General features: G+C 37.3%; 1 protein-coding gene across 1 annotated transcript; it reads left to right on the top strand.

Annotated features, from left to right (window-relative positions):
- Nucleotides 1-724: 724 nt before the first annotated feature.
- On the top strand, nt 725-11,187 carry LOC137965974 (ATP phosphoribosyltransferase 2, chloroplastic-like). The gene is made up of 11 exons (XM_068812395.1): nt 725-1,071; nt 1,163-1,222; nt 2,508-2,621; nt 7,167-7,232; nt 7,319-7,426; nt 7,506-7,589; nt 7,860-7,961; nt 8,042-8,155; nt 8,302-8,382; nt 10,338-10,457; nt 10,895-11,187. The coding sequence occupies exons 1-11, from the start codon at nt 835-837 to the stop codon at nt 10,988-10,990; spliced, it is 1,182 nt and encodes a 393-aa protein (XP_068668496.1). The 5' UTR covers nt 725-834; the 3' UTR covers nt 10,991-11,187.
- Nucleotides 11,188-11,272: the final 85 nt, after the last annotated feature.

Here is an 11,272-nt window from a genome sequence, read left to right as displayed (position 1 = left end):
AAACATAATTTTTTGGAACTGTTAGGAGATTTTCTTCTCTTTTCTGCAAATATCAATAGAAGAACCATTGGTATTTGCATTCTATTCAACTGGTAATGCCATTCTCTATGATGCTTTATAGATTCGCTGTAGAAGTCCATTTTCTTGTAATGCTTATTTATCTTCCTCGAATGGTTAATCTACCTAGATCATGTATTCTTTGAGGCTCATTGGGATTTTCTTCTCGCGCCTGGTTCTCCCTGCTGCAACTGAATTCCCTGCTGGCTTCTGCTCAAACCATGCTGGCTGTGCTGTATCTTTGCGTATTGGATAGACATCTGGGTGTCACTACAGAAAGGGTTTTCTTAAGATAAAAAATCATATTCTTCTAAAGAAAACTCTGAAGGATCTGCATTAAGCCCACCCCTATCGGAGTTTGAGAGCAAAAGTGGTAACAAGAACCCTTCAATGGTACTCGTTGGCGATCTCCAACAATAGAGGCAGCATTTCGTGCACCATGATCATGCATTCCAAAAAACAAAAAACTGAACTCTAGAATTTGATTACTGGATTGGACAATTGCTTCTTATCCTTCCTCATTTGAGCAACTCTACGTTTTCGAAGAAGCAACGACGCATCTGGGGCCTACAGGATTAACCGTCACTATTCCTTCCATACACGTGTGCGCCGTCGCAAAAGGAAAGGTGCCTGCGGCCTGTTCAAAGCAGCATCCTGATGCGGGGAAGATGCCCTAAGCGGATTCTCTTCTTTCTGTCTCTCTATCTATATTAAACTGCAGACACGAGGAAAGGGGAAGAATCAGCGAGCAAAGATTGAATCACCCTTTACTTGACAATGGCTGCATTTCAGGCTCTTTTTGTTCCACGCTGCTCTTACCCTGCTAGACCCCTCTGCTTTTTCTCACCCTCTAGCGCCTCGCCGAAGCCCCATTTCGTCTCTTGTTCCTCCTCGGTGATTGCTCCAGATTTGGTGGATGGAAAGATTGAGATGGACGCGTCGGAGAGGGACGTTATCCGACTCGGTTTGCCGAGTAAAGGTCGAATGGCATCGGAGACACTTCAACTCCTTAAAGTATTCTTCAGTTGACTTCTTCTCTTTGTTTCGTTTCATTTATCTTATGTGCGAGTCGAGTTGTTAATTTGGAAGTTCTTTTGCCGTTTAGGATTGCCAATTAACTGTCAGGCAGGTGAATCCTCGGCAGTACGTTGCGGACATTCCGCAGGTATGTGTTCTTCTTGGTTTTTTTAGCTCTAGTTTTTTACAAAAGACATAATGCGCTTTCTGCCATTGGATATTGTATTATTTCTTTCAGGTAAATTTTTCCGGGGTTTGGGTTTTTTAGTTCTTCTATGCTATTTGTTTTGGCATTCGGTTTAACGAGGCTTAGGAATGTTGGGATAGGTAACGATAAGCATTTTTTCTTGAACCTTGGTTTAAGGCGCAGTTTTCCTTCCAGGAATTTTTTATGAAATCATAGTATTCTCTAAAATACATGTTGGCAGTGGTCACTCGTAGAGCCCACTCTGGAAGGAAACTGCAGGAACAGTCATGTAAGGATCACATTCAAAGGACTTCCCCTTTTAACTAATAGGCACTGATGAAGGTCTGCTAACTTTATAAATTTGCTAGCTGTATGGAAAAAGGTTCAAAAGAAAACTCTCAGCAAGAATATATTTATGTTTTTGAGGCGGAAAGTAAACCTGTCTGGTAGAACTGATGTCTTTAAAAATTGCAGAACAAAGGCTAATGAAATCATTTGAAGTTTAAATTTAAGAGCATGTTCAATAAATTCATTGTCAATGTCTACCGACTTGCTCTTGAAGTGTAATTCGTTGACCTTCCAACTGGTAGTAATGAATGCATATATTGCTTGATCATATTGCATTGATGTCTGCTAAACAAATAGATGCATTTTATCAGGATTGAAGATTGTCACTTGGTTTCAAATTACATTTAAAAATGGAAATAGCAACCTTATCATCATTGTTGAGCTTTGTTAATCATATTTCAAGTGAAAGGAGGAAGTTTCCAAGGTTTGAGTGTTACCAGCAGTGCATTCCAATGTGAAGGAAATGGGATATCATGATCCTTCCGTGTATTTTTTGGTATAGATAATTCATGAGGCCAGCTATAGGCTTTCAGGTACCATTGACAGTGTTATGAGTGATAAAAATTTCAGTGAAGATGAAAATGAACATGACTGAGATTGTTTTTAAGTGTCTGAGGAAGAGGGAGAAGAGTTCGGGCATGTACTAAATAAGCTTCAAGTTAGATCCACTTGGTAAAGCACCTGCAAGGAGGACATGTGTTCTTAGTAAAAAGTTTGAAACCCTTGCAGTGGATGCTTGAGGTACTGCTGTTGCATATTGATATTATCCACATTATGACATCCTTTTGTATCTTATGTACCTAAACAATTTAGTTTTCTTTGCTGGCATAATGTTGAAGGGTTTTCTAATGCCATGACAAGGATTTTTTTTAATATTTTTTACGATTTTTTTATGCAGATCTCAAATTTTGAAGTTTGGTTTCAGCGTCCAAAAGATATTGTTCGCAAATTGGTTTCTGGAGATCTAGATCTTGGTATTGTTGGACTGGATACAGTGTGTGAACATGGAAAGGTAAACCAATTTGAGTGCTTAATCTTATCTTTTTTGAGTTGTGGAACTTGATCATTTGTTTATTTTTCCTTTCGTACTTGTTCAGACAAACAAAAGTCTTATTTTGTGACTAGATGCTTCTTATATACTCAAATGCATAGCTTTCTTTTCATGTATAATTCCGGATTCTCATATATATGCTGGTTTATGTTTCTTGTTCTAAAACTCCTGATTTTTTTATTTTTTTTACTTTTTGGTGTCAGGGAAAACTATCTGTTTAGGAATCTTAACTTAAATATTTATCATAATAAATAATTAAAGATGAAAACATTTTGGCAAATACTGGGAGAGAGAGCCAACATCCAGTTTGTCTTCAGCCACCATGAGTTAGCTTGTTTTGTGTTCCACCAATCAAATCTCTGATGTCAAAGATGTTGAGAAATGTCTTAGTGCTTGAGTGTACCTAGTGCTACTTCTTGCAGGTGGACCAAAGTATACTGCATTAGAGAAGAGTATACTGTGCATTTCCCAGAAAAAACCAGTAAATAAAATGTTTTTTTTTTCTTGTTTGAAAGGTTTGAAAAATGCATATCAATGCATACTTTTTGGGATAGCATCAGAGAAATGTCTTACTATGCGTTTGATGATTATATGTATTGATGGTTCAAGAGTTATGTCATGTGCTGGACTAGTGAAAAAGCAAAACAGGGCGTCACACATGATACCTGTTTGCAAAGCGCCATTTTTTTTTCCAAATGGTTGTAATCTGCAAACTTTTTATGAAACAAGATAAAACAACTATTTAGAGGTGGTGAACAATGGAACATGTAATGAACAAAAGTCAATGTCTTTGTGACAAGGAGAGTGCAACAACCGGAGATTCAACTCCAAATCAAGTACCCCGGATAGCACGACTTCTTATGCATTGGGCTTGATCTGTAGTTGGTTACATACCTGAAAGGAATTTGCCACTTTGTCAAGTATATCCTTCGTGGAAATTGGAGTTTGCTGGCTTATATGGCGGGTTCCCACAAGATGCCGATCGTGGTTGTTTGGGAACCTCTCCCTAGCGACTGCATCAAGCTCAACTTCGATGATGGCAATGCATTGGGCTGTCCCAGGTTGGCGGGTGCGGGTGGTGTCTTCAAAGATAGTTGTGGGGAATTTGTTCTCTTTTATGCGGGGCCGGTTGGCATTGCCGACTCTAACACTGCTGAAGTGAGTACCCTCCTATTTGGTCTTCAAATTTTCAAGAACCATCTTCACGGAAAGCTGCTTATTGACGGAGACTCTAAAGTCGTCAATCTCTCATTGTTTGGGAAGACTTCCCCCCTGCAATCTTGCTCTTCTAAGCTTTTGATTTAATAAAATTCAGCATCATTTAAGAAAAAAAAAAGTGGCGTGACAAGGAGACTTTAGGTTGAAGATTTTCTCTGATTCTTTTTTTTTTTTTTTTTTTCGCCGTCCATGGTCCATTGATCTCCCTCTTCTATTCTCAATTTAAGGAGAAATGTGTCTGAAAATGAATTCTTGGTGATTAATGAGCTGTCTAGATTCCTTGCATATGATCACTTCTTTCCCTTTTCTTGTGGATAAGGTGCATTGGACTCTTGCTTGATCAGGTAAATTTTGGTGGCATCTTTATAATAAATTGCAATTTCATAGTTCTCTTAGTTGGTGTTAAGGAATAGTCCCACATGGATTAGTGAGTACAAAGATATTAAGTTTATTAGTAAGAAAAAAGGTTTCCTAAGTTGACTAGTCATTTTGGGATAGGGCCTTAGAACCAATTTAACAGTTGGTTCCCAAAAAGTCATGACTTTCTTAATAGTGCAGCTCGGGATAATTTTGTTAGAAGGAGCATGACATTATCATTCGATGTTTGCCCCAATTATGTGAAGGCTAGAGAAATCTTGTTTCTCATCCTCCATTGCATACTAGCAGCTGAAATCTGGCCGCCCACTTCTTAAACAGATACAGAGTTACACGATGTGTGCTTGCTTAGGTCAATGATCTTATTTCTTTGTGGTCACTTTTTCTGTTGAGCTGATTTAGGAAGCTTCTTTGGAAGGCTAGTGCTATATCAATCCTTTGAAACATTTGCTTAAAAGGAACGGAATTCTGTTGGTTGGGTCATAAATTGCTCTTATCATCAAGTTTTTGTTTGTGCAAAGAACAATTTGACTTTTGGGAACTCGGTAGTGCTTTTGTCAAGAAACTTTGGTTTATTTTTCTAGGACAAAGTGGTAAACTGGTTTCCCATGGTGAGTTGGGATGCCTCCACTGGGGACTTTGAAACAAAATTTTAGTGGCAACCCTCATAGGAATCCAGGTCCAGCAGGCTTTGGTGGCTGCACTATGGATAATTTTTGTTGTCTTGTAGCTCAGTAGTTCAATCCTGTATAGACATGCAGCTGATGTGGAGGTAATGGTATTGTTTATGGAGATAAAAGTTCTCAGTCATTTGAATCACAACAATATTATTCCTGAAGGTGGCTCAATAAATATTATTGGTTGGATTGGTAGTGCTGAGGACCGGCCATGAAGAGTTGATACTATTATTGGTGAGATAAGAGCCCTTAATCATTATTTTGGTATCACTTGGTTGCATCTACTTGGAAGTACTAACTGTTAAGTTGTGGAGTCTAATTAACGTCTTACGCAGAGTCGGCACGCGGACCGACCTTGTATTACGGTTGCCTTAGTTCTCTTTATGTTTGGGGGTGCCGTTGTTAGGATATTATTGAGGAGAATCATCTGTTGGGGCTGAGAGAGGTTAGAGAAAAACACTTGATTGTGTGCGATTTCTCTTGTAAACTACTTCATCATCATAGTAAATTATTGTAGCGGCGGAAGATAGAACGTAGTCTCACCTTGAGGTGAACTTGTATAAATCTTGTGTTTTCTTCATGCTTGATTATTTCTTCTTCTGCAATTATTATTGCTCTCGTTAGTATCGAATTAGGGCATCTAGTTCCTAACACTAACTCCTTGGCTAATAGACTGGCCCATGAGGTTGTGAGTAGGTCTTTTTGTGCTTCCCCTTTTCTGTAATTTTTTGTTTCTTTCTTGGAGGTTCTGTGTGCTTTCTTTCTTTATATTATTTTACATGCTTTAATAACAAATTCCTCCGCAGTCACTTATGATAAAAATTCACATCAAATATGCAGTGTCACTGTGAATTAATATAGTTTATTTTCTGAGCTTACAAAAGTTTGATTTATAGTGTTGTATGTGCTTTTTCATGATCATGAAGCCAACATAACTGGAAATCTTTTGTCTTTTTTTGAGAATCATGGTGGGTAATGGGAATGATGAGTTGATTTAGAAGCTTCGTACATCGGGGGTCTTTACAATCTCATCTTTTTATGCTTCCTTTAAATCATGTGGTTTCTGTCTTAGTGTGGACAATCCAACGCCTCCTGAAGTTAAGTATTTCCTTTGATGTATTTTCAAAGCCAGATCCTCACAGAAGATCAATTACTAAAAGGGGACAAACCGTTGAAAATTTAAATTGAAAGTTTCCAATGCCGGTGCAGAATCTGTAAATCACAGTTTTATTCATTATCTTGCATTTTCGGTTTTGGGTGCTTGGTTGCACAAATTTGGTTTTATGACATGTTTTTCATCATCTTTTCCTGATTTTATGGTTCATATTTTGAAAAGATTTTTATCTACTCAAGGTACAAGTTTGTGGCAAACAATTTTTACAGCAATGGTTTGGGCTCTTTAGAAAGAAAGGAATGCTAGAACTTTCAATGATAAATCTAGAACAGTGGGGTTTTTTTTTTAACAAAATTATCAATTATACTCACTTTTGGATAAATAAACATTTCTCCGTCCCACTTTTGTTTACTTCAATTCTTAGTATGCATTAGAAGGATCTAGTTGCTTCTTCTGCTCCTAGATACCTTCTATTATACTTTGGGAGCCTCCTTCTGGGGGATGGGTAAAACTGAATTTTGTTGGGAACCCTAAGGGAAAACTAGGAAGAACTGGAGGTAGGAGTGCCATCCGTGACCATTCATGACTCGGCCATTCAAGTATACTCTGCACTTTTTAGGTATTGTGATTTGTCTAAAGTGGAGCTTCCTGCCCATCTTTGACTGTTGGGATTAGATTATTGGAGCTTCTCTTGTCCTCTTGTGGTTGAAGGAGATTTGCTTGTGGTTATTTCTCGGTTCTTTTCTAGTGAGACTTGTTTGGACATTGATTAATGAAATTGTGATGCCTCATCTGGAAAGTACGTTGCCTACTTTGGTCACAGCAGCATACAGTACTTAACAGCTTTCAGCACTGAAAAAAATGTAATCTTGTAGAGCAATAGCTGTCTCTTTTGCTGGTCTGCCTTTGTGTCCACAACATGTTCTTAAGTGGCTTATTGATGAGGTTTAACTATCAGATCCTCATGTGTAACATGGAATATCAATTTTTTTTTCTAGTTGCTAACATGAACTGTCTTCTACCACTAGGTTTATAGATTTTCTTTATTTTTAGTGTTATACCATTTGAATGTATAAATTAGTGAATATATATATTATTTTGGAACTCTTTTTTGTTCAACAGGGTGACGAGGAATTGATCATAGTTCATGACGCACTTGGATTCGGTGATTGTCGTTTGTCCCTCGCTGTATGTATTAATGCTATAGTCATTTAGAGAGTTTTGCTTCATCAACACAGTCATCACTTGATAATATGAATTTATGAACTTTTCAGATTCCAAAGTACGGAATTTTCGAAAATATCAACTCCCTTGATGAGCTGGTGCAGATGCCTCAATGGACTCCTGAGAAGCCTTTGAGAATTGTTACTGGCTTCACCTATGTAAGTTATGTGTTTCTGGTTATTTTCCTGTTTTCTTCTTCTACTTCTTCTTCGGTAACATGTTTTGCTTTTAATTCAGTTGGGACCCAAATTTGTGAAAGAGAAGGGACTGAAGCATGTTACTTTCTCAACAGCTGATGGGGCACTGGAGGCAGCTCCTGCGGTATGAGATTTTTGTTGGCCTTTTTTTATTCAAATATTATTGTTGGCTTCATAATTTCAAGAGAGAGAGAGAGAGAGAGAGAGAGTTAAGATAATTCAATCTTCTGCAAGCATTCTTCCTGTTCAAACCCTTCTAACCTCTGATTTTTTTAACCACTTGAAAAGTAGGCTATGATATTTATTTTAAAACCCTTTAGTGTCATCAGATTCTCTTAATTTTTTTAACTGATCATTTTCTCTCACTCTTTTTGTCTTTTTTTATACATATTAGATGGGCATAGCAGATGCTATTCTGGATCTTGTGAGCAGTGGAACAACTTTGCGTGAAAATAATTTAAAAGAAATTGGAGATGGAATTGTATTAGAAAGTGAGGTAAGTTTCCAGACTGTTTACAGATACTGTAATCTACTTCTTAGCATCAATGTTGATTTCAATTGTTGATTTTTTTGTAGGCTGTTCTTGTAGCAGGCAAGCAGGCATTAATCCAGCGGAAAGGTGTACTAGACACTACACATGAGATCCTTGAAAGATTGGAAGCACATCTTTTGGCCCTTGGACAATTCACGGTATCTCAGAGTTTGATTACCTTTCTTTTGGTTCTACTTACATGATTTGGTTTTGTTTTAATAGAGAATTATTTGTTTAAATTTTCAGCTGCAAAATTTTCTTTTCTCTTGAACATATCCTTACTTATACGTTTGACCAATGGAAGGTGACTGCAAACATGAGAGGAGGTAGTGCTGAGGAAGTGGCTAAAAGAATCCTTAGCCAACCATCTTTATCTGGATTGCAGGTTAGTATAAATTACTTATATTTTTTGAATCAGTATAATTTGGGTGCATGGAAATTCTTGGCTTGTTATTCTGTCATTAAAAAAAAAAAAAAAAAAAGAAATTCTCTCCCACTTAAAGGTTTTTGTGTGCAGAAGAGTTGGAATCCAGTGATGAACTTTTCAAATAATTCTTTACCTTTTCGTTAATTGACTGGGTCCAGGCCCTTTGATGAAACATTACTTTTTATTTTGCATGGGGGAGAGTCCAACTACCATTTAGATTGAGCATCATTAAGTGGTTGGTTTGGAAATTTGTTAATCTCTTCTGTTTCGGTGAACTATTTAAATTTCTTTTCTTTTATGGGTGGAAAGAACTGTATGAAGAAAAAGAAGATATTCCTTTGTAGACAATGAAGAATGCAAGAAAGAGAAGGATACTTCAGATTGTAGTGAGTAAACCTACACAGCTAGGCTTTGGTACTAGCGTTTCCTGCTGTAACGCAATCTGGATTATTTGGCTGACAAAAAGTAAAGAGACTCAGTTAATTTCTAAAGTATCATATTGGCTGTCCTTCAGAATATCATGTGTTTGATAATATTGGTAGTTTCTTAGCTTCCAAACCCACCAGGTCCTCCTTAAGGCTTCTTCTGCTGTAATAACCATAGAAGGTGCTCGTAAGAAATAGACTAGATCTCCAATGCTCCATGTATAACATTTGTAACTTTGTCATGATATGCTGGGATTGGTTGCACTGAAGAATCTGTCTTAAGGGCTTTCTTTTACAGTTATATCATTGCTTCTTGAAATCATCTTGTCCTTCCCAATTCTGCCAATAGGAGCAGTTCTCCTCATATCTAAGTAGCCCCAGTTGTGTATAGTGTTCCCTGTCATTAATTCTTAGGATCTCTGCTTCAGTGGTCCTTACCAGAGTGGCTTAGTGATGCAGCCCAAGAAATGGATTTTGAAGTGCTTTACCTTTCATTCTTTTGGAATGTCTGTACCCCTCTGTGGAAAGGTAGTTTTGGCTCAATTCTTAGAATATCTAACTTCTTATGTCCTTTTTTTTTTTTCATTATGCAAATCCTACTCGATATCTATTCTGATTTTCTCTTGGTTGGAGTCCACTGGAAGCACAATTTTGTTGGTTTTCTTTGTTACCTGTAGGGGGGGAGTCCAAAATTAGCCTATTGGGATCTATCTGTTGCCCACCTTGATCCTATTGGTATTAGAGTCCCTGATATTTGATGCTCACATACCTTAGCCATTTCTCAAAAACTTTGCACCTACATTTATCCTGTCATCTATTATGCCATGTAATTAAGAGACTGACCTGTTATTGTCAAAGGAAAAATCTCCTAATCTGCAAATAGAAAATGATACCCATTGCAGCATTATTAAAGTCTACCACTTAGGTCAGTTTTGCTTTGGTGACTCCAGCAATTAGATGATGACTCGATCATTCTTGTGGTAATCTTTGAATTAGGCCAACCATGTATCTGTTCTCTGTCTTGCTTTCCTTTGTATCATACAGTCATATCTGCAAATTGCTTCTTTCATGGTTTTGGCTTTCTTTGTTGATACGCGTAGCATTAATTAGTGCACTTTGCCCTTCCCCTCAGAAACTGAAAAAACTGTGCTCATCAGAGCAGGATGAATAAAATAGGTGCTTAGTCCAACTTGGAAAATGGTGCCAGACATTCTAATTAAGTGTGGTGAAACACAAAGGATGTAGACTGTGGTTGTAGGGCGGATATGTTGTGGGGAAGAAATTGCTTAGTTATTAGACTTATTTGTCACTGCTGTTTCATACCTTCTATTGAGATGTATGCCTATTCAACTGTAATATAGGGGTAAATTTTTGGTACTGAAAGTATAATCATATACTTCTGGTTATAACTTTGTAGTCATAATTAGTCTTCATTTCCGACTGGTACTTGTCTTTCCTCCTCCTGAATTTTTGAGTTTCTTAATACAGGGACCAACAATTAGTCCAGTATTCTGCAAACGCAGTGGAAGTGTGATAGTCGACTACTATGCAATCGTCATATGTGTCCCCAAGAAGGCACTGTATAAATCAGTTCAACAGCTAAGAGCTGTGAGATACTTTCCACTCTAAAATTTCTATTTTTCTGTTCTATTATTTTTATTTTTTTATTTTTGGTAGGAAATATGGCTTCTCCTCTCATAATGATTCCCTCTTGAGAATTGTTTTGGTGGAAATGGGTTAGATGCCCTTCTTTTTATATCTTTCAGAAAACTAAAAAGACTCATGTCTTCTATTTTTAAACTTTATTCTTTTAATATTTTAACTTGACAAATCATGAAGGTTGTTTGGTACAACTAAGTAACAAAAAGGGTTCCAAATAATGTATTCTAAAAGAGACTACAGATCTCATTTGCGGATAGGATGAGTAAAAAGATCTCATTTGTTTATGAACACCCTTTTATTTCTCCTGGTTTTTTAACTTTTATTAGAAGATCTGGGGCTATTTTAGTTGAGATTGCTAAATTGCTCATATAATGTATTGGCAGATTGGAGGGAGTGGAATCTTGGTTTCTCCATTGACATACATTTTCGAGGAAGAAACTCCAAGATGGCCTGCTTTGCTCAAGAAGCTGGGACTGTAGGGTTGAAATCATCCAGCTTTTGTATCTGTAGGATGCTGTCAATGATGAGTGAAGAGTGCTGCCAGAAGTGTCTTTAAATGTAGTTAGTCATCATTCAATGTAGATTGCAGCTCAGTGTATAATAGATCTCTCGACTTAAGGTCGTTTGGTCTAGTGGTATTCTATTTATATTAGGTGCGTCAGGTCGTGAGGTCAAATCGCGCCATGTCCCTCTAAAAAACAAAAAAAAAAATCTCTCGCCCTAAGTTATCATGTATTGTCATACACCTGAGAGAGAGACCA

This window comes from Aristolochia californica, unplaced genomic scaffold (genome assembly GCF_029961685.1).
Source record: "Aristolochia californica isolate CCGP_79_NKW_82.1479 unplaced genomic scaffold, dmAriCali1.0.hap1 SCAF_5, whole genome shotgun sequence".
In the NCBI taxonomy this organism is placed as follows: domain Eukaryota; kingdom Viridiplantae; phylum Streptophyta; class Magnoliopsida; order Piperales; family Aristolochiaceae; genus Aristolochia; species Aristolochia californica.
Note: the sequence above shows the minus strand (reverse complement) of the source record. Positions and strands in the feature narration are given on the sequence as shown.